This window comes from Salmo salar, chromosome ssa17, assembly GCF_905237065.1.
Source record: "Salmo salar chromosome ssa17, Ssal_v3.1, whole genome shotgun sequence".
NCBI classification, from domain to species: domain Eukaryota; kingdom Metazoa; phylum Chordata; class Actinopteri; order Salmoniformes; family Salmonidae; genus Salmo; species Salmo salar.
In genome coordinates this window covers 62649035-62676012 of record NC_059458.1, presented here as the reverse complement: position 1 = coordinate 62676012, position 26978 = coordinate 62649035, and the positions used below count along the sequence as shown (strand labels likewise).

At 43.8% G+C, this 26978-nt stretch overlaps 1 protein-coding gene across 13 annotated transcripts in view; it reads right to left on the bottom strand.

Moving 5' to 3' along the window:
* LOC106576312 (protein phosphatase 1 regulatory subunit 12A) overlaps nucleotides 1-26978 on the bottom strand; it is a 67956-nt gene that overhangs the window by 27255 nt on the left and 13723 nt on the right. For all 13 annotated transcript variants that reach the window (XM_045699924.1, XM_014153410.2, XM_014153411.2 and 10 more), the window contains exons 2-8: nucleotides 18534-18664; nucleotides 8601-8719; nucleotides 2337-2496; nucleotides 1509-1653; nucleotides 1287-1361; nucleotides 944-1035; nucleotides 157-317 (exon numbers count right to left, since the gene is read on the bottom strand). In XM_045699924.1, the coding sequence (XP_045555880.1) occupies nucleotides 157-317; nucleotides 944-1035; nucleotides 1287-1361; nucleotides 1509-1653; nucleotides 2337-2496; nucleotides 8601-8719; nucleotides 18534-18664 (883 nt within the window). The remainder of the gene's footprint in view (nucleotides 1-156; nucleotides 318-943; nucleotides 1036-1286; nucleotides 1362-1508; nucleotides 1654-2336; nucleotides 2497-8600; nucleotides 8720-18533; nucleotides 18665-26978) is intronic.

The window sequence follows — 26978 nt, the reverse complement described above, 5'->3', positions numbered from 1 at the left end:
TACAACATTTACAAATCAGTTCGACTAATGTAGACAGGGTGTAAAGTCTTCAGACTTGAACTCTAGACTAATGGCGTAGATTGAAATCAGGTCAAGGTTTAGAAACACCCTGCCTGCCATTGAGGTTATTGTACCATTACAGTAGGTAGAACGTACCGGCTTCAGTCTCAGACTCTGAGTCTTCCTCCTCTTCCTCCTCGCTGGAGCAGCTGGACTCCTGGTCCTTCTTGCCCTCCTCTTCCTCGTCCACCTTCTCCGGTTCCAGGGTCTCGATGCGCAGGGCGGGCTTCTCGGGCTCCAGGAGGAGGGTCTCTTTGCTGGAACACACAGAATGTTCGGTACTTTCAGTCTGCATGGATTCATTATAATCAGACTATAAAGACATGTGTGCACCATTTCAGAGTAACACCCATAAACCTCCATATTTTCAGGGTACCTCAATGACTTGGAGCTACTTTCAATGTACTGAAAGCATGGAATTTCAAACAGGCACTTTAACAATGATTTTCCCCGTGGCCTAGACCTCAAATCAAATTGTATTAGTCACATGCGCCGAATACAACAGGTAGACCTTACAGAGAAATGCTTACTTACAAACCTCTAAACAACAAAGCAGCTTAAAAAATACAAAAAAGAAATAAAAGGAACAAGTAATTAGAGAGCAGCAGTAAAATAGCAATAGTGAGACTATATACAGGGGGTACCGGTACAGAGTCAATGTGCGGAAACACCGGTTAGTCAAGGTAATTAAGGTAATATGTTCATGTAGGTAGAGTCATTCAAGTGACTATGCATAGATAACAGAGTAGCAGCGGCGTAAAAGATGGGGTGGGCGTTCTACCCTGGGGTTAATGCATAAAAGATTGACAATCCATTATATGACTGTATTTCCCTGAGTGACTACCTAATGTCACCCCATTTCCCCCCCAATCAGGATATTTACCTCTTAATGGATTTTAGATTTTGATTGTTGTCCCCAGTGGTCGTCGTTTCTATCAAGGGAGACTTCTTAACATCCTTCTTTTCACTATTGAGCTGCAATGGGAGAATGTTTTTTTTAAATGATTGACGGAAGTTAGGGTACTAACACCATAACTTCAAACTTTCAGTGGTAAAATGTTTTAATAATTGTCAGATTTGATCAAGGGCTTCTGCTATGCTTACACCTGCAAGGCATATACCAGTGAGTCGCAGTTTCACTTTTGAAAGCTATAATAACAGGTTATGCAGTTCATCCAGGCTCAAATGAAAGCTCTTATGTAAGCATTAGCCACACACTGGCTTACCAGATTCTGCTTCTTCTGTAATTCCTCTAAGTAGCCAAGGACATCTTCATCTGCAACATCAAAAGATGTCTGACCCTGAGGAGGAAACACACAATTCTCAGAACTAGTGTTACGAGAAAAGCACATATGTGCAGTACATTACGTAACAGTACATAGTCCATATTCAACTGAACCTTAGAGGGTATGGATAGAGGATGGAGATGCCTTAGAAGTACTACTCACCACTTTATTGATAAGGTCCATGTCACACAGGTTCTCAACCAGTATCTTGCAGGCCTCCTCTTTGCCCCAATGTGAAGCGGCGTGGAGCGGGGTCCAGCCGTCAAAGTCTTTAATATTTACATCATACCCTGCTTGGATTAAAAGCCTGGGGGGCGCAGAGGGGGGGGAAACAAAAATAGTATTTGAGATTTAGCTAATCTTGTTTTCTTGGATTTGGTGCTGAAACCTAATCTTATCAGTCGTTGCCAGTGTCCAGGCTTTTGCTACTGCGGCAGCATTATGGCTGTATTTCGTATTAGTTACGCAAAAACAGAACCCAAAGACAAATAAACGAAAAGGTATTCTATCAACTATTTGCATAAGCGCAAATACATTTGTGCAAAGGTTTAAGACCCATATTTCAGTGAATAAATGTCTTGCATGACAGGAAAAATGACCTCCGAGTGACCTCTGAGTATCTGGTACTCAACATGGTAGATGTTAGTGTTAGCCAACTATGGCAGTGGAGTGTGTGTGGGAGACTTTGTTGGCTGCATTCCCAGGAGCAGATGGACAGGGTGCTGCAGTCCCTCCCTTAGGCAGTCTGTCTGTACTGACAGGCCAGAGCTGGAGATGGGCTCTTGATAACCATTGAAGAAGTAAAATCCCACAAGGGACATGACTATAAGCAGCATCCACCTAAGAACAACAAATACCTAACGACAACATGTAAGTGGAAATATCTTTTAAATCCGCGTTAATAAAGGCGATAAGTCTAGAATAAAAAGGAATCCAAAGATGGGCTACAGCTTGTTAGAGGTAAAGGCGAGGTAAGGCATCTGGACTTACTTTAAAACCTCAGCGTATCCCTTGGCGGCGGCGACGTGGAGTGCGGTCCCCCCGGACTTGGCGTGTCGGACGTCGTTGATGGTTCCGCTGTTGAGCCACTGCCGGGCGTCCCTCAGCATGATCCGCTCCTCCTCCTTCCTGGCCGCCTCGATGTCCACGCCTGGTGGGGGCGGAGTGTAACGGTGACCACTGTTAGTCTGGCCTCGGTGGATTAACGGCTACTTAAAAGAGAGGCCGTCCCTATAAACACTGGAGATTATCTAGGCTACAAAGAGCAGTAGAAGGCAGAAACTGTCAGGGAATAATGCTGCCTGTCTGGCATTCAACCCCAGGGAACTAACACAATATTACAGAAATGATTCAAAGACATGAAAATGGAACCCTGAAATTAGCTGAAACTGGACACACCACATACACATGCTTGGCACACATGGCCTTAAGTGAATGCGTTGAATGCTCACACTCAAAGGGGAACTACAGTCCAGAGTTAAATTTGAAACTAACAATGGATGAAAAGTCAAAATGCGGCTGAAAGCCTTTACACAGCAGAAATCTGACCTGGAATGTTACACAACAGTCTAAATTTCCCTACGGTTTACAGTGTTGTAAGCGAGCTATGGACATTTGACATACTTTGTATGGTGAGATGTCAAAATTCAAGCCATTCAAGGCATGTAGTTGAAGCAAATAATCCACTTGTGGTTGTGCAAAGTGAGTGGGAGCAAAGCTAGCACTCTTTTCCATTGACTAGAGGCCTCTGACAAATTGCTTATTTCAATGTTATCACTGCTCTGGGACAGAGCAAACAGTAAGTTTTCCATGTGGGTTAGTATGTCTAAGGTATAGGCCGGCACTATACAGGCTGTTGCAGGAACGGGCGTGTATTGTCTTGCCGACACTCGACTGGAACGCGAGACGGCTGAAATTTGGAGCGACTGGTAAAGGTGTGTGACTACTCAGCTGTGAGTTGATTGTGCTCAACTACATAAACAATGAGCATACGTGCTCTGGGGTGGAAGCCAACAAACACTTCAGCTGATCCTATAGGTTTTGGGTTCCTCGTATGATGCACCATCATCCCTCATTGGTCAGCTCTTGCAAAAAAGGCTGGACTTTCTTTTTCTATCCATTCATGAAGTTAAATTTATTTTTCCATTCATGAAAAGGTCAAGGAAAGTCAAGCAGCATTCAAAAATAAACAAGATTGACAAAGATCGAATATCATAAGGTACAGGAATAATTTGATTTTATTCAGAAATAGATCAACATTAGTTAAAATCAGCTCTGGTTAACACTACCTGTCATTGTTGATGAGATTAGCGAGCTGAAGCGTGACTAATTAAAAGGACAAAAGAAGATTCCAACTGTCTGACAGTGTGTTAGGCTGGATGGACAGGGAGCAGTTAACTCCAGCAAGAAATTCTGGCCTGGCGCCAGCGGAGGAGAACAAGGGACGATGGGACGTAGATCTGTCAGCTAGAGGACCTGGGCAAAAATTCCTGCACAAATTCACTGACAGAGCGCCGCTTGTCTGCATGCTGCGTTTCAATCGTGGGAAGGAATTAAGACGACTCAGAAGTTCTGAAATTGACTCCTGGCTGCCCAAAAAAACACTCCTGCAGCACAGCTGCAGCTCACCACAGTCCATCTAGTTTGGTTTTACTTTCACATTGTGCAGTAAGAGTTAATGGTTGTGACAAAAATACGTCTAGCTAATCTACAGGCCTTTGCATTGAGTTGTCCATCCCTTTCATCAACGACACCTTGGGTCACCATGATGTCTGGCTGCATGGAATAAACAAGCCCCATTTGAAAGGGGGATGGGTGTGGCTCTATGAGTCAAATCCCTGACTCACTGCACAAATGAATGGTCCAATGAAACAGAGATTTTCCAAATACAGAAGTGAATCAATGGGTTCAGGCTGGTCTTGGGGGGAGATGGCACCATGGCTGCAGTGTTGAGTAACGCATTGCCCTTTAGTCCAGTCCATGTGATGCCATTACAGTGTAATACACAATGCACTGCTGTCATAATGGATCTCAATTAGTCCTTTATTCTGCTGGGCTGCTGCGCATTCAGCCTGTGGAATGGGTGGACTGTGGTACAAAAGGTGAGAGATGTCCACAACGCCACAGATGCATGTTTTACAAATGCACCAGCAAGGCAGGGGAACTCTATTAGTCAAGGCATTATCAACATTACTAGCCTTGCAGTAATTGGCCTGTATAAATGTTTATTGCAACTGCTACAATAGGGCCCATCGCTTACTAGAGAGCAGGGACATTTAAGGAGTAGCCTGTACTGGTTCTATAAAAAGGCAGGGAGACTAATAGATCCTAAGTAGGACTACAAAACAGCAGCCTGGTGGAGGAACTGGCACACATTCCAAGCTGCTTTTTCAAGAGAATATTGCACCTTCTACCGGGACCCTGAGAAAATAGAGAAAAGCCAGTAGACCAGAAAACTGACTGATTAAGTCCCCACCACACTCCCTCCCCCTCTCTCAAAGCTAGGCCTGCATATGGTCTGGTAAAGCCAAAATGGAAAATATCCCCCCCCCAACAAAAAAACTAAAATTAAATTAAAATAAATTAAATTAAAAAAATCGACCATGGAACAAACATGTGAATCCTGAGGAAAGTCACCTGGACCTCTGAGGACGTGATAACACAGGACTAAATTCAGCTGAGGGAAAACCTGTTGACAAGCCAAAACTAAAATTACCCAAGACATTGAGCAGGGAAACTGAGTGGGGGGCACCAGAGACAGCCCTTAAGGCAGCTATGGAGGGAGTGGGGGGGCTGTAGAGGCAGCCCAGTCACCTGGCCGGTGTGGAGCTACTGTCTGGGAGACAGAGAGGGGATCTGAAGGTGGAGCCAGCCGCGGGGGAACAGTGGTGGCTCCTTAACGGGTTTAACCCCATGACTAAGAAGGTACCTTTCGAGAGGAGACCATGCGACGGGAGGTGAAAATCCCATTAAAACATACAGAGTTGCACAACACTGTACCTTACTGAACATGGAGAGCTGCTCTAGCCATTATTGTGGTAAATTCAAGAACAAATGCTCATGAATTCATTCCTTATGTGGAGTTCCATCGAATAGCTTGGGCATTACCCTCGTGCTGCAACTCTGCTGCAAACTAATTGTCAGTGTAACTGCTCATCGACAAAAAAAATGTGGTATCACTGATCAGATACAGCCAGGAGGTAGAAACATTTGCATGTTAAAAAGGCTTGGCCAGGTGGTTTGATGTCGGTCATATGACTGATGGTAAATGCAGTGGTGTGCAACACTGTGGTGCTGCAGGCAGGGGTTTGTGTGTCTGTCAATAAGGGATCTTGGGAGCTGGCGTAGTGACGTCCCGCTCCAAAGCCGCAGACTGCGTATCCATCAAGCCCAGCAAACGAAGGCTGAAAGCTGCAGTCGGCTGTGAGACGCGCAGGGTTCCCATGGGATAAGCCGCCGCCTCCGTTATATAATACTCTTAAGTAGCGTAGCATGCTAACAAAACAGGAGGAGAGGTCATAACTGCTGAATGAATCCTGCACATTCAGCCCTTATGACTTGGAGTGTTAAAAGGGATAGGGCTCTGACCACCTCAGCCAAGCCCTGCTCCAGGTCCCTCCACCTCATACCCAGACATGGTTCATGTTACTAGGGCTAGGCTGGTTCTACTTAAGGCTGGGCTGTATAGCGTATTTTACAATATACCATTACTGCTGCATGGACCGGTTTGTACTTTACCTTCTGTAAGGGTATTTGAATGTTTGGTTTGTTAAATGTGACATGCCGTGTGTAACGTCCATTTTTAGAGTTTACATGCTACTTGAGTCATCCCTCGCCACTCTCTCCATGCCACTTTCCACACAGACCTAGCACAGCCCACTGTCACTCAAGGAGGGCTTTGTTGTTGCTTGACCACGAGACACATAGCCAGAGTGAATTTACGAACACGCCCCATCTACTCCGATTTCAGAGCACTCGTCTGAGTGTGCCAAAGCGCAGAATAACTGATGAATTTACGAACGCTCAACACCTGTTGAATATGGCCGGTGTCAGTAAACACCGGCAAAAATATTAAATAGTTGCCAGCAGCACAGTTACAGTCACCAACACTGGATAACATGAAAACAGCTTAACCAGCTCTGCTAGGGCAAGTAAAAGGGTGAGTGAGGTGTTCTCTCATTTATGTCTGGAATAGCAAGCTAGTTCATTTTAGCCAGTTAGCTTGGGAGCTTGACTGCCGTTGTGAGGTCAGAACGCTCCGAGTACGAAAACAATCTGAATTTACAAATGGAAAAATCTGACAATTTTCGAACACCCGGAGCGCTCTCTAGCACTCGAGTGAATTTTACAAACACACCCTTAATCCAGTCTGCATGGTCAATGCCACAATGTTGATAACGATGTTTCTACTTTGCTTCTTAATAAGCGTTCAATAATTATATTAGTTTGTGTTTCTTACATCTGCAAACAGCTAGTTTGTCTTCTCTTAGCACGTTTTGGCTAAATCATGTTTGCCGCTAATGCTAATCACTAGTTAGCTAGCTAATAAATGTACTGAGTCAGAGCAAACGTAGCTAGTTAATACAGCCGGATACCAGTGCAGGCCTAAATCAGCATGTTTGTGCAACAGTATCATATAAATCAGAGGTATAGGCAAAGTGTGAATGTTGACTACATGAAGAAACATTTAATGTAGCCAAAGATTATAGGGTCCCTTAGGAAACACAGACCATCACTTTGGTTCCTACCGTGTCAACTCCGCCCTGGAATTTTCATACGTTGTCATGTCAAACACTTCAAAATGCCCACTATTATTTATATTCTAACTATAGAATTAGAATAAATATTATATTTCCATGATTCCAACAGTTTATCAATTGTTTTGATCTAAATCATAAGTCAAATCGCAATTGCAACATTTGGTTAAAAATAAGCCCTAGTTTTTTTTGCCTATATCGTGCAGCCCTACGTGGCAGTGTGGACATTCTCAAATGAGTGCAGGAAATGCAGAGGGAAAATGTTTTTTAGGTTGAAGTTGAATTGAACAGTAGAAAACAGAATGATTCATTGAAATCACTTAGAATGTATTTGTTGCCACTGTAGGGTCACTCACTACTCAAAGCAAATGTAGAGCTATAATTATTCAAAAACATAACATACTGTCAAAAACAATATCGGCGAGCCCTAGTTCTACTCATCTACTCCTTACGGGAGGAGCAACCTAAGCAGAGAAGGGTGCAAACAGAGGGGGTGGGCCTGCTGTCTGACAAGCTGCTACCTAACTTCTTATTATGGCTGGTGGCTAGCATGGCTAACAACGTAAACAGCGCAAAGGTGTCGAGCCACACTTAGTGGATTTGAGGAGAGGTGCATTTGGAATGGCTACAAGGTGAAGGGAGAGCGCCATAATCTTCCGACAACGCAGCGGCATCATGAGCAGAGGAGTGGTTTGTCCCCGGGGCCATTAGCATGTCTGAACAAGGCCTCCCACCAGAGTTGGGGGGGGGTACATTTCATCATCTCAAGAACACAGAGGGCCAAAAATAGAAAAAGCCTTCCATCCAGTTTAGAATCACAAAGAGAAACCCAGAGTTTAAGTGGATCGCATTAATCTCCATTATGTAACTTCTCCACCGAGGCAAAGCGTCGCAGCCGCCGGGACTGGGTCTCACTTGATTTCATAAATGCTTTATGACACGGTACACTCATGACATACCTGGACTTCATGTACGTAAGCATGGTATTGGGTGAAGTAGTAAAGGGGGCATTAGACTAGACCAGTGAGGTGTTGGCCATGGAGGCTGTAGTGCTATTGAACCAGGCTGAGTGCACGCCACTGGAGGCCTGCAAAGACCTGCTTCATGATATGACCAGAGGCCACAGCGGCCTAGATGCATGTACCACGATCCATTGCCCGCACACACACACCTCTCATCCCTTAACCGTCTATTTGGAAAGTCAGTGCATAACGGCCTGGTATGGAGCAAACACAGAATGATGCTAGCAAAGTAGCAGCACTCGTTTGTCATTAAAAAGTTATCTAATTTTAAAACTTAATGAAAAACATTTCCATTATGTCGTTTTAGGCCCTTCCCTTCCAATTACATAGATGTAAAAAGTCCCATTAATTATGTGCTTGGTGGACAATGTTTGACCGGCAATGGTTCAACTGAAAGCAGAAGTGAAAGAGTTGTTGTTGACTAGCAGGTCAGTGTGGGGCAGACCGAGTGAGTCAGTGCTGCGGTCCGTCTGTACCTTGTCGGTTGATCTCATTCTTCAGGAGCTCCTCCATGGCCTCCTCCTCAGCGATGTCCAGTGGTGTCTCCCCCTCACTGTTCACCACCCCCACGCTGGCTCCCTGGCCAATCAGATACCTGCACAAACACACACACACACACACACACACACACACACTTACTTAGGACAGGTAAGTAGTAGTCCAAGTCGTATTAGTAAATTCATTCTTCACTGCATCAATACGGATGGATCAAGTCTCTTATTTAACCCAGGTGAATACAGGTTCAAGAAAAATGCCTAGGAAATCATGTCTATATCATTCTATGTATTAGGCCTATATAAGCTACTACTGTAGGCCTATGAAAGGTTTGAAGACAAAAATGGGCCAAATTCTAGCAAGACACATTTACGAGGATTGGAAAATAGATGCATTTACCAATTACCATAACTCTGTCAATAATTTGTTCTTCACCTGCAGGGAAACAGTCGACTGAATATATTATGAAAACCTGTACGTCATAACAAGGGATTCCGTTACGCAAAATGTGACAACGGACATTTCACCAGCAGCATTTCAACATTTACCCGACGGTGCTCAAAATGACAGAAATCACATTTAGATTATGGTAAATCATATTAACAGAACATACAAGTCGAGGATCAACAATGTGTGGTCTTTCTTACCAAATTCTGAGTCGCACTTTGAATAATCGTCCACATTTTCTTTCTCAGCCAACACGAGTAACGAACAGCAAAATCACTAGCCTTTGTCAATTTACTAACCCCCATAGTAGAAAAAGGTGAACTATTCTATTGGGCAACTTGTAGAAAAATAAATAGCTTATTCCAAAACAGACAGTGGGACAATTGTAGGATGATAGCTCACACATTCATATAACCAGTAGGTCTAGGCTACAAAAAAAAAAAAACACGTTAAAAAGCAATGAGTGATGCGACGAAGTTTAGCTTAAATTTTGATAAACTATTATTTCTTCACATTATAAGTGCAGTAACACGCACAACGCATTAGGCTATGAGCAATTGTTCGTTCCATAATACAAAAAAATACACCATTGTCAAAAGCGCACCGCACATGCTAGCGGTTTAACGTGAATAGGGCTGTCCGACAAAAAAACAAAACAAATTGCCGTCAGAGTCTGTTCTTTCAACCAATTGATAGGCCGAAATGTTAAGTCCATTTCTCCATATAGACATCCTATGTGTTTTAATAAAATCAACTATATGCACTGATCTTGTCTGATGTGTTAAGCTTGATTAAATAAGACAAATTAGGGTGTCGGACAGCAATTGATTTGATTGTGACGGGCATGGCTAGTCCTCCCTGCTGCAGCGACCACCACAGAACAGTGTGTATCGTGCTGTAACCATATACAATTTCAGTAGCACGTCTTAGTCTGATGACTGTGCCATCCAAGGCCTCCTCAATGGACCAGTCCCCTCAGACAGGCGTGAATCAGACAGTTGTCGTGTACACCATGGTGATTATTATTAGCTACTGCTCGACTAAAATAAATCGCAGTCAACCAAATGGGGTCAGCCCTAAATGTGACAGATGAAAATATCTGTTAGACATTTAGAAGGGAGATTTAATATGCAACAACTAGCATGGGTTGCTAATATGACTAGGACTGTGCCTTTGGCTACTGGACAATGAAAGGAAGTTCATAAAATAATTGCCTCCACGGAGGGATATGGTCTGATTTTGGCTAAGCTACTTTGTAGTAAAACGTTCAGGTTTCAAACAATTAAGCATATGTTCTCAAATTGCATACTGCCTCCAGATCATTGCAAAGTGATGCGATATGCATTTGCTGTTTGAGATGCTGTAGCAGAAGATCTTGCGCTGTCTGACAGATTTTCCATCAATGAATAGGCAAAAAATTCATTATTTCGCAATGGGATTTTCTTCGCCAGGACAATTGGCCGCCGCCAATTTTATTCATTCATCGGCTATTTCATTTATTTACTTGCATTTTAAAATCATCCGAAAGCCAGCTTTTACCAGCTAATGGAAACCCTGGTCACAACCCACTGGTAGCAGAAATCCCAGACCTTGGGAAAGGCACATATCCCTCCACTGACCTAACCACCCGAGGAGTTTCACACTACCGCTCCACCCTATGGGTTTCATGCTGTATCCCTCCACTGACCTAACCACCTGCGGGGGAATGGTGTAATTTTAGAGCGCAATTAGGGGCGTTTTCTGATAGAGTTTCTTGAAATGAAGTTAAGCACATTGACGCTGGGGCTGTAGTGGAGCAGGTTGAGAGCTTCAAGTTCCTTGGTGTCCACATCCCCAACAAACAATCATGGTCCAAACACACCTGAAAAGATTTGGCATGGGTCCCCAGATCATCCTGACTGGTTGCATCACCGCCTAGTATGGCAACTGCTCGGCATCTGACTGCAAGGCACTACAGAGGGTAGTGCGTATGGCCCCGTACATGACTGGGGCCAAGCTTCCTGCCATATATACTAGGCAGTCAGAGGAAGGCCCCAAAAAAACTTGTCAAAGACTCCAGTTACCCAAGTCATAGACTTCTCTCTGCTACCGCATGGCAAGTAGTACCGGAGCACCAAGTCTAAGTCCAAAAGGCTCCTTAACAGCTTCTACACCCAAGGCATAAGGCTGCTGAGCAATTAATCAAACGGCCACCTGGACAATTTACATAGACACCCCCCCTTTGTTTTTACACTGCTGCTACTCGCCGTTTATTATCTATGCAGTCACTTTACACCTACAAGTGACCTCAACCTGTACCCCACACACACACACACACACACACACACACACACGGTAACAGTACCCATGTAACTATTTCTTGAACTGCATTATTGGTTAAGGTAGTCTAAGTAAGCATTTCACGGTAAAGTCTACACCGGTTGTATTCAGCGCATGTGAAAAATAACATTTTATTTGGTTAACAACTGTACCATTGTCGCTAAGCCTAACCCTTTTCCTAACCTTAACAGTCTCCTAACCTGCCATGCTAATTCACCTAACCTGCCATCTAAACAAATCTGTGTCACGAAACCATCAGTTGCATAAGACCGGAGCTGACCAATGGCAGATTCCGGATATCAGGGAACACCCCAAATTGCAGTCTGTCATTACACCATATTCACCTGAGGGGTTTATTGTTGTATCCCTCCACTGACCTAACCACCTGAGGGGTTTACTGTTGTATCCCTCCACTGACCTAACCACCTGAGGGGGTTCATGCTGTCATTCTAGTACCCTGCCTCTAATCAGACAACTAGTTCACTGCATAATTAGCCTAGTGATTCACCCTTGTGGTCAACCACGCTCCAATTATCTTTTCTCATGGATTTCTCGCCCTGCGCTGGCTGATTCAAGAGGCTCTTGGAACAGCAGGAGATCTTGACTCCTGCTGCTACCAATTACAGCCGTGGAGAGCCGCAGACCCTTCTCATTAGAACACACCACTTGAAACCGGTGCATTCCGGTAACTTCCCTCGTAATGGCGATTCAGCGACCGCCGTTACATTTTAGAGTTCCACATCGTCTTTGAATTCACTTTCGCCCCATTTTAGCTGGGTTTTACAAGGTGTGGTTGGGCCTTGTGGTTAGGAGTTCACCCTGCCATCTACTGCCGAGCGATTTGTGCTTTGATAAAATAAAATCAAGTTTTCGATTTTGAAAGATTTTTTTTGCAATTAAATGCACCGTGGGTTGAATGCTGTAACACAGAATAAAACCATTAATAAAAGTCGCAAGATGGTGACTGCACAATACTACTTATTAGGGCTGGGAGATATAGTAAAAACAGCATATCATGAGATACAGTACCAGTCAAATGTTTGGACACCTACTCAATTCCAGGGGTTCTTTATTTTTACATTGTAGGATAATAGTGAAGACTTCAAACTATGAAATAACATATGTAATCATGTAATAACCAACAACCAAAAAAATGGTTAAACAAACCCTTTGCCTTGATAACAGCTTTGCACACTCTTGGCATTCTCTCAACAAGCTTCATGAGGTAGTCACCTGGAATGCATTTCAACTAACAGGTGTGCCATGTTAAAAGTACAGTTATGGAATTTCCAATCAGTTGTGTTGTGGCAAGGTAGGGGTGCTATACAGAAGGTATTTTACCACAGGGATAAGTCTAAATTATGGCAAGAACAGCTCAAATGAGCAAAGAAAAATGACAGTCCATCAGTTTAATCTCTATGGGATCGGTGACCCCCCCCCACGGGACGGTTGAGTTAATGTGATTAGCATGAGGTTGTAAGTAACAAGAACATTTCCCAGGACATAGACATCTGATATGGGCAGAAAGATTAACAATAAATTAAGCTAACTGCACTGTCCAATGTGCAGTAGCTATTACAGGGAAATAATAACATGCTATTGTTTGAGGAGAGTGCAGTTATGAACTTGAAAGTGTATCAATAAACCAATTAGGCACATTTGGGCAGACTTGATACATTAACAACAGAAATGCAATGGTTCATTGGATCAGTCTAAAACTTTGCAAACACTGCTGCCATCTAGTGGCCAAAATCTAAATTGTGCCCAAACTGGAATACATTGTGGCCTCTTACATTTCAAAGATGAAAAAAAAAGTCTTTGTATTATCTTTTACCAGAGCTAGTGTGTTATATTCTGATGCTTTAATTTCACATTTCCACAAGCGTCAAAGTGTTTCCTTTCAAATGGTATCAAGAATATGCCTATCCTTGCTTCAGGTCCTGAGCTACAGGCAGTTAGATTTGGGTATGTCATTTTAGGCAGGAAAAAGGAAAAATGAAAAAAAGTCCAATTGCTAAGACATGAAGGTCAGTCAATACGGAAAATATCAAGAACTTTGAAAGTCTTCAAGTGCAGTCGCAAAAACCATCAAGCGCTATGAAACTGGCTCTCATGAGGACCCCCACAGGAAAGGAAGACCCAGAGTAAGCTCTGCTGAAGAGGATAAGTTCATTAGAGTTACCAGCCTCAGAAATTGCAGCCCAAATAAATGCTCCACAACGTTCAAGTAAACAGACATCAACAGTTCAGAGGAGATTGCATGACTCAGGCTTTCATGGTCAAATTGCTGCACAGAAACCCCTACTAAAGGACACCAATGAGAAGAAAAGACTTGCTTGGGCCAAGAACACACAAGCAATGGACATTAGACCGGAGAAAATCTGTCCTTTGGTTTGGAGTCCAAATTTGAGATTTTTGGTTCCAACCGCCATGTCTTTGTGAGACGCAGAGTAGGTGAACGGCTGATCAGCGCATGTTTAATTCCCACCATGAAGCATGGGGGTGGTGGTATGATGGTGCTTTGCTGGTGACACTGTCAGTGATTTATTTAGAGTTCAATGCACACTTAACCAGCATGGCTACCACAGCATTTTGCAGCGATATGCCATCCAATCTGGTTTGCGCTTAGTGGGACTATAATTTGTTTTTCAACAGGACAATGACCCAACATACCTCCAGGCTGTGTACGGACTATTTGACCAAGAAGGAGCACGATGAGTGCTGCATCAGCTGTCCTGGTCTTCACAATAACCCAATTGAGATGGTTTGGGATGAGGTGGACCGCAGAGTGAAGGAAAAGCAGCCAACAAGTGTGCAGTATGTGTGGGTACTCCAAGACTGATGGGAAAGTATTCCAGGAGAAGCTGGTTCAGTGTGCAAAGCGGTCATCAAGGCAAAGGGTGGCTACTTTGAAGAATCTAAAATATATTGATTTGTTTAACACTTTTGCCTACTACCTTTTTCCATTTGTTATTTTATAGTTTAAGTCTTCACAATTGTTCTACAATGTAGAAAAGAGTCAAAATAAATACCACCCTTGAATGAGTAGGTATCCAAACTTTTGACAGGTACAGTATGTATAGTTAAAGTCAAAAGTACACACATTTAGGTTGGAGTCATTAAAACATCGTTTTTCAACCACTTAACAAATTTCTTGTTAACAAACTAGTTTTGGCAAGTCGGTTAGGACATCTACTAAAAAAAAAAAAGTATGAAATGTATGCACTCACTACTGTAAGTCGCTCTGGATAAGAGCGTCTGCTAAATGACTAAAATGTAAATGTAAAATGTAAATGTAATCTACTTTGTGCACGACACAAGCCATTTTTCCAATATTTGTTCACAGACATTATTTCACTTAAATCACAATTCAAGTGGATCTGAAGTTTACATACACCAAGTTGACTCAGCCTTAAAACAGCTTGGAAAAATCCAGAAAATGATGTCATGGCTTTAGAAGCTTCTGATCGGCTAATTGATATCATTTGATTCAATTGGAGGTGTACCTGTGAATGTATTTCAAGGCCTACCTTCAAACTCAGTGCCTCTTTGCTTGACATCATGGGGGAAGAAAAAAAATCTAAAGAAATCAGCCAAGACCTCAGAATTTTTTTTTTAGACCTCTACAAGTCTGATTCATCCTTGGGAGCAATTTCCAAACGCCTGAAGAAACCACGTTCATCTGTACAAACAATAGTACGCAAGTATAAACACCATGGGACCACGCAGCCATCATAACGCTCAGGAAGGAGATGCGTTCTGTCTCCTAGAGATGAACATACCTTGGTGTGAAAAGTGCAAATCAATCCCAGAACAGCAGCAAAGGACCTTGTGAAGATGCTGGAGGAAACAGGTACAAAAGTATCTATATCCACAGTAAAACAAGTCCTATGTCGACATAACCTGAAAGGCCGCTCAGCAAGGAAGAAGCCACTGCTCCAAAACCGCCATAAAAAAGCCAGACTACGGTTTGCACATGGGGACAAAGACCATACTTTTTGGAGAAATGTCCTCTGGTCTGATGAAACAAAAATAGAACTGTTTGGCCATAATGACCATCGTTATGTTTGGAGGAAAAAGGGGGAGGCTTGCAAGCCAAAGGATACCATCCCAACCGTGAAGCACGGGGGTGGCAGCATCCTGTAGTGGGGGTGCTGCAGGAGGGACTGGTGCACTTCACAAACTAGATGGCACCATGAGGAAGAAAAATTATGTAGATATATCCTGAAGCAACATCTCAAGACATCAGTCAGGAAGTTAAAGCTTGGTCGCAAATGGGTCTTCCAAATGGACAATGACCCCAAGCATACTTCCAAAGTTGTGGCAAAATGGCTTAAGGACAACAAAGTCAAGGTATTGGAGTGGCCATCACAAAGCCCTGACCTCAATCCTATTGAACATTTGTGGGCAGAACTGAAAATGTGTGTGAGCAAGGAGGCATACAAACCTGACTCAGTTACACCAGCTCTGTCAGGAGGAATGGGCCAAAATTCACCCAACTTATTGTGGGAAGCTTGTGGAAGGCTACCCAACACGTTTGGCCCAGGTTAAACATCTTAAAGGCAATGCTACCAAATACTAATTGAGTGTATGTAAAATTCTGACCCACTGGGAATGTGATGAAAGAAATAAAAGCTGAAATAACATCACTACTATTCTGACATTTACATTTTTTTAAATAAAACGTGGTGATCCTAACTGACCTAAGACAGGGAATTTTTACTAGGATTAAATGTCAGGAATTGGGAAAAACTGAGTTTAAAAAATATCTAGGCATAGTTATTGGTGTACTGTTAGAATCATGGAAATATAATGATTAATTAAATAGTTGGAATATAGTGGGCATTGTTGTTTGACATAAATTAATAAGCCAGGGAAGATGTGTGTAAGGAATGGAACCAAAGTGTTGGTCAGTGTTTCCCAGGGGTCCCTATACAATGTTCCGTTCCTTTTTATGTGGCTAGCTAGCTAACATATTCATGCTTCGCCTATTCCTCTGATTTAGTAGATACCATTACACAAACATGCAGATCTAGGCCTACACCAGCACTGGTTTCAGGCTGTAATTAGACATTCGGTTTGCGCCAACTCCGATTACATTTAGCTATCCAGCTAACTAGCAGTTAGCATTAGCTCCAGAGTGAACAGCAAGTTAAGTGCTCGTGACTACACGGCCAAGCAACACCAACAACTGTTCTCCTTGAGTGACTTGCAAGTAGCAAACGGAGTGAACTATAAAAATGGACATTACGGACACGCTGGTGTTGCGCCTCACATTCGGCCAACCAAACATTAAAATACTGTTATAGAAGGTGAAGTAAAAACAAAATCGAACTGTGCATCAATACCAGTATAATTTATTTACATTACTTTAATAAAATCTTTCAGTTCTCTATATAACATTTGATGACTAATTTAATTCCAAGTCCTTATCTATAGAGCTGCTGTAAAACTACAAAAAAATGGATATTGTCAAAGTAAATAAAGCCTACTTTTATGACTCCTGAATACCAACTATCACATAGATCATGTATTTTCAAGTAGAGATACCTCGAAGCAACTGCTCTCTAACCCTCTCGATCAGTGTTCTTGTCTCTTTCGGTCTGCCCCACACAGACGGTCTGTGCTATAGACTGAACAAGTAGGCTCGCAAAGGATTATGGTCATTACCATGTTTTCTGCGCTAAACTATGTATAATATTGGCCTGTTGGAAACTACAACTCCTTACTTTATCACCCAGTTTGGCCTTGATCCGATTTCGAGAGAAACTGTGCATTGAGCTCACAGAAAAACGAAATGGAATTCAAATAGTTAACAGATAGTCAATGAGTTGTTTAAAAAAATAAGTGTTGGTTAATCGCTTAGAACTACTGCCATCGGATGGTTGTGGGTTTGACACCAAAGGGCTTGGCGCAAAAGGCTGCCATTGCCTTTCCGTCTTTGTAGGACTGGGAATGGGAATGACGGGGACAGTGTTGTGGGCTAAAATGGCGCTGCTATGTGCTCCTACCACCCACATCAGGTCCCAGAATCGCCCAAGACCAAAGCACTCCATTAGTCATCCATATCAGACAAGGCCCTTCACATTTCTCCTTCATTCCTCATTGCATTGAAAGTAAAGAGAGCCCTTGTCTTCAACAGCCCAGCCCTGATATGGAGAAAAATGGGGCAATAAGGTGGACTCCCCACTGTATGAAAATGATTCAACTGAACAGTCGACAGCTTTTTTTACTTACTTTTAATAAATAATTTGCCGTAGGGATGAGAGGGAAGTCTGAAGGATAGAACTTTCCGGTAATATCTACAAGGCGGCTCTTGGAATTACAACCAATTGCAGCTGATGAAACACCATAAAAAGGCACAATTTGTCAATCAATAACGTTGGTAGCGTAGTATGATAATTCTACTCTAACTTGGGCAGCAAGACTGCACAGGGTGTGATTGTGGGATAACGCTCATGCCAGGCTCCTGTAATATAATACAGAGAAGTAAAACAGGTCACTGCAGAATGAGTGCAAGTGAGTTCCTTCAGCTCTCAGACTGTTTAAAATATCTACTGATAATATCTCCCTACTTGCCGGCCTGGTTTCTGATCCCTTTAAACAGCCTTCTTACCTCAAAAGGACAATGATAGAAAGGATTGGAAAGCAACTGGAGTAATGACTGATGCCGGAGGTTACCCCCGATTTCGCTATATTGATTACATCACAAGGAACTTGTGTGAGGTGGTTGGGGCCATCTGACAGGCGGTTGCCCCAATCAACATGTAATCATGCACCTTGGAGAAACACGGACCATTGAAAACGGTGACCCCTGGCAAGTTTAGGCTGTACTCCATAAGTAGCTATTAAGATTGAATTGATTAGCATTGCATTTCATAGTCTAAGTCGATTGAATAGAAAAAGGTTGATTGATGACCTAACCTGACTAGTGCTTTACAACAAAATGTGTCTGGGCAGGGTAATGGATGTTCTCCAAATGAAAAGGCATTTGCACAATTGTGTGTTCAACCAGCCATAAACCTCAGGGAATAGCCTTGTAACACTTGGGCGCTAGAGACCAGCCATTCCCTAGAGGTCCATAACAGCCTCCAGCTGGACACTCGCCACGTCAGCCATGACACCTCTAGCCCAGCAGCTGTACTTACTCTGCTATGTCCATGTATCCACAGGAGGCTGCAGCATGGAGGGGGATCCAGCCCTCATTGTCGGGCTGGTTGATGGCAGCCCCATGCTCCACCAGGAACGTCACCATGTCCACATTGTCATCTATGCACGCCTGAAGGGAGGGAGAGAGAAATAGTAAGTACGTTAGAAAAGTCCAACATTTAACACTAAGAAACTTCAGTGTGACGACCCCCGAAAGGAGAAAAATCACAAGCCTTCAGGGACATGCAGGTAGGCTTGTTTGTGTGTGATGCCTTCCTCAGAGTGTCAAGAACCAGCTAGCAGCACCTGCGTGTGTGTGTACACACACACACACACACGGTTGACCCCTCCAACAGGGAGTGGGTGGTGTCAGTAGGGGCTACCTCACGCCCCGTTTTAAAAGAGGCGCCTCACTTCTCTAGAAATTGTTGGGGTATGTTGGCGGGGTTAACAATGGCCAAAACGTCAGGACATAGCCGAGGTGTTTGGAATACCTCAGTGCGTACTATTGCTGTTGGGGTGGGGGAAAACTGTGTTCTCCGACAGCTCATATGCAAAAAAATATGCAAATTCTTTGACTTTTCACTCCCTCTTTCAGGCTGTCCCATTCAAAGGCTGTACCTATGGATTTGTGCCGCTCTAGACAACATGACCAATGTTTCATTCCAGTCAAAATGTGGTTAGACAGAAAAGACCATTGAGCTACCCAAAACACACTCGCCATTATACCCTCGACTCAGTAGTATTTAGTCCCCAGGAATAGGCCATTCCTTTGCATTCTAAGAACAAGAAACCGGTAAGTCAGAAATTCTAAAAGGAGCCTTCTTTTCCTTCAAATACGCATGCCAGGACTTGATAGAGGCAAGGAGCACAAACCTGAGAAGGGAAAACATTAGGCCTAAGCAATGACACTACAAAACGGCTGTAAAGACTAATCTGCTAACATCCAAAGACAAACCATAACAATACAATAAAGTGACATGTGGGAGCGAGCCAGCAACTGTGTGCATACTAGCTGGGGCCGTTCCCTGCCGAGGCTGAGAGGTAAAAGGGATGACAAAGGCCAACTATCTGTAGCAGAGACAGAAAGGAGAGTGAGAGGGCTGTAGGGAGTTGACTCTTCAGAGGACTAGGGGCTGCTGGGCCAGATCTAGAGACCTCAGTGACGACCTAGGGGTTAAAATGTCACCCGCTTCAAAGCCAGCCAGATAATAAGGTGACTGTCGACAAAGAAACAAGGCCAGACAAAACATTACACACAGAAATTACGGGATTAAAGCTGGATAAAATGAGTGAAACAACCTTTCACTTTTGACGGCAAGTTTCAGATCTCAGTTACTATAGTAAGTGGATTTCACAAATCAGGAATGCCCGAAAGGCCCCCCCCTACCCTCATTCGACTGAAAGAGTACTACTGTTAAATGTCATTCTGGGATACCTTTTCGGACCCAGGACCTGGAATTGAATTCCCTGCTTTGCATAACCTTGATCTCTTCATAACTTTGACCTTGAGGGTTCCCCCTTTCTAAAAGCAGTCCGTAAAGTTTCCCACTCTCCCTGCGAGCTGCTATGACGCCTCAAAAGCAACGAGGGGGGAAAACACACACCGGACTCACGTTTGGGTCACAGCGCTATCTGGCTGGGATCCTTGTCCAAATTTGGGCCGTTTACAGCATCGTACATGGCCAGGGCTGGAGAAGAGTCTGTGTGGGCCTCGCTGCTCTTATCTGGGACTGTGTGTGTGTGTGTGTGTGTGTGTGTGTGTGTGTGTGTGTGTGTGTGTTTTACTATCCTCATAGTTCCTGCGATGATAGTAAAACAAGGAAAATTCTCCCTCATGGAGACATTTCCCATGTGTGTGTGTGGAGGCCGTAGGATGTAAGCTGTTCAGGCAGCTGCTTGGAAGAGTGTATTCAGGTGTGTATCCACCTTTAACTGACTGGCTGGGCTCCTCTGACTTTGCTGCAGGGCAGAGAGACGGCACTCCACTGAGCGCAACCCACACAGCTGCTTACAACCACACTCTGGCTGAGTGACAAGATGACCCGTCTGTCTGTCAAGAGTTCAGTCACCATCCCTTAGATACATTGTAGTCATTCTTGATAAGAGACTGTCTGCTAAATGCTGAAACCAAAAATAATGTAGCTAACTGTAGATGGTATACAAACAGCTAGACCGTTGTTCTGCACCGTCTGAAGTCTCATACCTGCAGGTGACTGATACTATAGGCAACTAAGGTAGTAGCAATTTAGGGCAGTTGATTTGTTTACAAATCTGCTACCATGCCCCTTAAGGAGAACTCACAGCCGGTTCCTGATGCTCCCCTCTGCGTCATCCCCTACAGGACGCCCAGCCCACCGGCTACAGGAGCCCAACAATGGTAATCCCTTAATGGCTGTGATTGTGTGTAGCTGACAGGTGCCAGAGTTACTGCCAACATCAGAGGGACGAGTAGCATGGCAGCCAGGGGGACAGGACGAGGAGAACAAAAAAAAGGAGACGATGGGGAGTCATCCTTTGCTAACAGTCCTTTGGCAGAGCTGTGGGGAAAGTGGCATACCTGGCTGCCCCACTGTCACCGCTCAGAGACAGAGTGGGGCAGCCAGGCATCGCTCAGTGGCCTGTGAGACACCCACTGACGCAGGAGGGACACTGCCACTGTTTAAAGTGAGGGGGACATTCCTTGACCAATATAGGAGCCGCTGAGAAATGCGACGGGAGCAATACTGAGAATGGGTTGAAACATCTTTTTACTGACGGGGGATTGCAGCAGTGTTTCGGTAGTTAAAGCCGAACAAGGCAGATAAAGACATCTTTATTTGAATTCTAAACACACTATGCGAGAGAGGGAGCTAATCTGACTATTAATGTAGGTAATAACAGGAGACATTGAGTAAAGCCCGCCTCACACCACGACTGACAGACAGGCCTGTTCTGCACACAGACAATTCTAGGGGAAACTTTTGTCAGCAGTGTCAAGGGTAACACTTTATTCAATAAATTTAGGTGAAACACTGCAGACATGTACTGACTCGCACCCCATAGGAAACATACACGTTGCCATGCAAACCTGTTTGACCAGTGTTCTAGCTAGAGAGCAGGCCTTGTCAGCAGTCTGGGGGGGGGGGCAGGAAGGAGAGGGCAATGCTGTGTCTCGAACTCGCAAAATAAATGTAGCATCATCATGACTCGCAGTTCAAGTCCAGTGATCCTCAACCACACAGAGCGATGTCGCCGATAGTAATACTGAAGAGGGCTGTGCTAACAGACATAACATGAAGACAGCAGCTGAATATAGCAGCGGGGGCTACTTCTCCATTTCCCTTCCAGCATGTTCTTAAACCAATGAGCCCACTAACGCCAGTGCGTTTTGGACTTCAAACCCCTTATAAAATATTCCAGGGCTGTACCATCGGATTCATCTATTTATTCTGAATCTGAAGACACCAACCATTAGTCTGTGATTAACGGTGTTTATGAGACAATAGCCGATCCTGAAAAGCCCTGGGGCCAGGTCTTTTTAAGTGTGTAGAGTCTGAACGGTTTGCGCTATATCAAACAAGCACGCACACGTAACATGTTCTGCTCCATGACGCTCACAAGCTACACACGAGTCATTGGAAGGTAAGGGGTTCTTCTACATTAGAAATCAACACGACAGTGTCTTTAGCTCACATAGTTGCTGTCAAACTCAAAACAGTTGTCACTGACTAGTTGGACATTCATTTCCTACTGAGCAAACAATCTGTACTTACAGCATTCATATAAATTCATTTCTCAGATTTGCTTTGGCGACCTTATATATTTTATTGACATTTGTCACTAAAACTCATGAATGCACCGGGTTGTGTCAAATTGTTTTACATTATGAGTCTAACTATAAGGGCTGGATCACCGCTAGCCCTGAAACCAGGGATCCCGCCCTCTCCCCGGCCATCCCTGCAGGTGAGAACTCCAAAGTCAGGGCCAGGCCTGGAAAGCCGTACGAGCCGGATAAAATGCCATCCCATCTTGGCAAACTGCATGCCCCCTCCGGCCCGGGTGAAATGTCTATATGCGAGAGTGATATGTAAAGCACATCCATAGCAGGTGCCTTAGCCTGCAGGCAAGGTGGCCTTTCTGGGAATGCCCTTCTATAATGGAGGAAGAGAGGGGTTCTGGGAAGTAAACACTGACAGAGCTTTAGTAAATGAATCAATGATGCACATTTTGACAGGATCCCCCACTTCATTGGTTTATAGAGTAAAGATGCACTATGGAGAAATAGCTCCGCCATTTCCTGGTTGCTAACATTTTAATAGTTCCCCTAATTTCAGTTTGTGACAAAACAAGCTTGTGTAGAGAAATATTGTATTTCCAGCTATTTGAAGCATAGAAATAGCACAAAGAACAGATCTACTGCTTCTTAGACTTGCTTTCAAATGAGAATGACAGATCTATAACTCACATTTATGTGAATTTGGTCAGTTTGTCCAAAGGTTACATATTGCAGCTTTAAAAATGTACATGCCTCTCCATCTGAAAAACAGTCTGTTTATCCATTAAAATGGTCTGACCAGGGGGAATAGCAAAGTAGTTGTCATCACGACGCCCACCACCCAAAGCCAGGTAATGATGCTCTTTTTGTGTTACTGACCGACTAGCAACAGATCCTAGCGGATTATGTTTAATTAAGTTCAAGTAAATCGAGATGTAATCATCCTTACCAGTTGCAATATTGTTTTTTTACATCTATGAAACACACAGCTCTAACGTTCTTAGGAATCTCTACATTTACTTTTAATTCAAAGGCGACTACTGGAATAATTTATAATAGTGGTTCAATTCTTACCAGGCCTGCTTGTGATTAGAGAAACTGTGTGGGAATTTACCACAGGTGTAACTAGTCTGCACTCAATCTCAGTGCTGCTAAGTGACAGAACACTTAGCATCTTATTTTCACTGGAGGGTACTTTAAACACGACAACACAGGACTGTTGTAACCGATGCCCTTTTCAAACACTGAAAAGTACTCCTAAATCAAACCTGTGCGTGTTTATTGGGTGTGTGTACATTCGATTACCCATTCCCATCAGTTGAGCGTCAGCCGGCATGTGCCAGGGAGTGACTGTGGCTATGAGTGCACACTTCACAAAAGAGCACTGAGGGTAGGAGGTAGAGGCTTTCTCTTGTAGTCTGAGAGCAGAGCCTAAACACCCCAGTGAAACCTGACCCATACAAAAACACACTGGGTTCACGCTGTAAACCACTATGTTAGCACAGCCAAATGCCTTCACATCATGGCCCTGCTAGCTAGCCGTCCATGTGCTGACTGCAGGAAATCATATCCGCGGGCATTAGTGAGCGAATGCTCTGCATCTGTCCAGGCCTTGTCAAACATGGTTCAATGGAATAGAAAGTTGGAAGTGAAGAGGGAACTAACAAGTAGAATGTTTAACACATGACAGAACCAACCTCGTCTGCTGGAAGAGATGCTTGGAGGTAGCCTCCATGCTGGCTGTGTTCACAAGCTCAGGCTACAAGGAGCGACTGTCCCCCAGCAGTCGAGACTTTCTTCAACCGCAAGGCAAGTGAATCAGTGCCCTATGCGCCTCACACATTCTCTTCAATTTAGGGCACCCATATGGGTCTGATTACAGGGCACTATCTATAGATTAACTTAATGAACCCACCCTGAGAAGCAGGGATAAATATGGAAACACTAAGAGCAGAAAGAATACAGTGTCCATATGCACCAGTCTAATGCTAAAATAGAGGATTTCAAGAGCCCTGGCGAGCGGGCAGAGATGGGCAAAGCCGTTTTCAGAGAACGACCGAAACTGCACCAATGTCTCCCCCCCCAAGGGAGCCTGGGCCATGGCAACCAAAAGACGACGAGAATTCAGTCGTCGGGCCTTTGTAAGAAACATAAATAAAGAGAGAAAATAGTTAATTTAAAGCACACTGGGGTTGCTCAGACAGCCCACGGACACAGCGCACGGACCAGACCTCGCAAGTACAAGATCAACAGCTAATCTTGAGAACAGGGGGAGAGAAGGGTTCCTTCTCTTTTTGGACGTTCCGAGTTTTCGTTCACCCCACCACTGTTCTCATGACCGGTTATGGTCAAAGGACAGAAACACTGTTCTCTGCTGCTAGACCTCTCAGCAAAGGTAACGGTGCTCATCTCCAGAATCGCAGAGTATATTATTGGACAGGTTGAAAGCATAGGTCACCATGAACCATAATAGGTTAGCTTAAATGGATACAACAAATAGAATGGTGACAGCCTACATTAAGAGAACTGAAACTTCAGGGTGGCTATTTCTGTGGAAAAACCCAAATGGCGTGTCTGTCATCCATATAACCAGACTTGAGGCCGACACTGCAAAGTCTGACCAATAATGCAATACGACCACAATGCATTTTAGATATTCTTTTACTGTCAAATCAAAGGGAACATTAAAGACTTCCACCTGATTAAAATGTGTTTAACCATTATGCTCCAACCAAGAGTATTTCTCCAAAAAGAGTATCCTAGCCCATGTATACAGGTTCGCCTATCAATTACAATGAAGTCACAATAGGAAAACATTTCATACAACATAATGAACCTGTGACAGCTTCCAAACCCCATCTCCCACCCATAGTACAGTTCAGAAAAAGGACAGAGGGCTTTTTCCATACTTTAAAAGGCACTGTACTTCCTACCGATAGTGGGGTGGGGGCATCGTGCAGAGCGCTCCAAGCTAACTTTAGCAGCACTCCACATCAAGGAGAAGACACTTGAGGATCCCTCCCACCACTTCCTCTGGCAGGGCCCTCCGATGGCAAACAGACTCTGGAACAATTGTAAGACGATAGATCCCAAATTCACACAACCAGTAGGCCTAGACAACAAAGAAAAAAGTTAAAGCAACAAGTCTGATGCAACAGATCAGAACGTTTAGATTCAAAATGTTGAGAAATGTATTTCTTTACATTATAGGCACAGCAATGTACACAATTCAGTAGGCTACAAGTGAATGTTTGTTCCATAACAGAATTAGCGGGAAACACTTGTCACAAGGGCACTGCACATGCAAGTGGTTTCACGTGACAGATGAAAATATCCGTTAGAAATTTAGAAAGATGGGAAGTAATAGGTTACTTTGAAGCAAGGTAAGACTTATAATCATAATATGTATTAAAACATTCAGGTTGAAAACAATTTAGTATACGTTTTCAAAATGCATATGGCCTCCAGCTCACTGCAAAGCAGTGTGTGATGTTCTGATGAAGCCTGCCTTCTGTTGCCGTTTGATGCCAAGTTCAAAACTGGGAAAAATCATTTTGTACGTATATCCAACTCGGGATCTCAGGCCTCTTTCTAGCACTCCGACATTCCAACCTGAAGATGACTGACATGATTTGACCTCGTATTTTTCAGAGTTCCCAGTTGTCTTGAAAGCCCAAAAGATGCAGCAGCAGCTCTTGCGCTGTCTGGCAGATTTTAACACTCTGTATGCATGTGACAATTCCACGAAATAATGCAAATTAACCTACAGTGGGGGGAGTATTTAATCCCCTGCTGATTTTGTACATTTACCCACTGATAAAGAAAGGATCAGTCTATAATTTTAATGTTAGGTTTATTTGAACAGTGAGAGAATAACAAAAATATCCAGAAAAACACATGTCAAATTTTATACATTGATTTGCATTTTAAATGAGGGAAATAAGTATTTGACCCCCTCTCAATCAGAAAGATTTCTGGCTCCCAGTTGTCTTTTATACAGGTAACGAGCTGAGATTAGGAGCACACTCTTAAAGGGAGTGCTCCTAACCGCAGCTTGTTACCTGTAAAAATGACACCTGTCCACAGAAGCAATCAGATTCCAAACTCTCCACCATGGCCAAGACCAAAGAGCTCTCCAAGGATGTCAGGGACAAGATTGTAGACCTACACAAGGCTGGAATGGGCTGACAAGACCCTCGCCAAGCAGCTTGGTGAGAAGGTGACAGTTGTTGCGATTATTCGCAAATGGAAGAAACACAAAAGAACTGTCAATATCCCTCGGCCTGGGGCTCCATGCAAGATCTCACCTCGTGGGGTTGCAATGATCTTGAGAACGGTCAATGATCTCAAGGCAGCTGGGACCACAGTCACCAAGAAAACAATTGGTAACACACTACGCCGTGAAGGACTGAAATCCTGCAGCGCCCGCAAGGTCCCCCTGCTCAAGAACACATATACATGCCTGTCTGAAGTTCGCCAATGAACATCTGAATGATTCAGAGGACAACTGGTGAAAGTGTTGTGGTCAGATGAGACCAAAATGGAGCTCTTTGGCATCAACTCAACTCGCCGTGTTTGGAGGAGGAGGAATGCTGCCTATGACCCCAAGAACACCATCTCCACCATCAAACATGGTGGAAACATTATGCTTTGGGGGTGTTTCTCTGCTAAGGGGACCGGACAACTT